The 691-nt window shown below is 36.9% G+C and overlaps 1 protein-coding gene across 1 annotated transcript in view; it reads right to left on the bottom strand.

The window, feature by feature from the left end:
- Positions 1–248: 248 nt before the first annotated feature.
- LOC119593731 (myoneurin-like) overlaps positions 249–691 on the bottom strand; it is a 102,537-nt gene continuing 102,094 nt past the window's right edge. Inside the window, exon 6 of the mRNA XM_037942711.1 lies at positions 249–651. Coding sequence (XP_037798639.1) covers positions 286–651 — 366 coding nt within the window. The 3' untranslated portion in view covers positions 249–285. The remainder of the gene's footprint in view (positions 652–691) is intronic.

Here is a 691-nt window from a genome sequence, read left to right on the forward strand (position 1 = left end):
TAAAAGCATTTAAAGGAAAACGGGTTAATATGAAAATCCACTTTCATGTTAACGGTTTCAAGTATTTCATATATATCAATTTAAGGTTACTTAGCTTTATGTCTCCCTTTATTTAATAATATATAACACTTCCAAAAGTCATAACTATTTGAGAATTGCAATAATTACAAAACGTAAGGGAAATAAAAAAGAACATACTTTTCAAATAAACTTGGAGTAATAGTCATCATAGTCATCATAATTACAAATAGCAGATTAACTGTTTTCATATTTCCAAATACACAATTATGAATTACTATGAGAAGTATTTGCTGAAACAGCATGTGAGTGATAAGCAAATATGTGAGCTTTTACAGTTGTTTTTCGTGATGATCTATAAGAGCAATATGGGCAAGCAAACGGTTTTTCCCCAGTATGTGTCAGAATGTGTGACCGCAAACTGCCTTTCTGGGTGAAGCTGATAGGACAATGAGGACAAGAGTATGGTTTTTCTCCAGTGTGCGTTCGCACATGGTTCGTAAGGTTTGTAGTGAAATGAGTAGTATACGGGCAGTAGGGGCACTGACGAGTCTTGTTTCTGGTTCCAGCGGCCACTCGATCTTCAGAGGCTCTACTCCATCTAGTTCTTTCTCCTTCACTCTCCAGCCCCACCTGTTGGGAATGCCCGGCTTACTTATTTCAGATCCAGAGA

The sequence above is a fragment of the Penaeus monodon genome, chromosome 32 (assembly GCF_015228065.2).
Source record: "Penaeus monodon isolate SGIC_2016 chromosome 32, NSTDA_Pmon_1, whole genome shotgun sequence".
NCBI classification, from domain to species: domain Eukaryota; kingdom Metazoa; phylum Arthropoda; class Malacostraca; order Decapoda; family Penaeidae; genus Penaeus; species Penaeus monodon.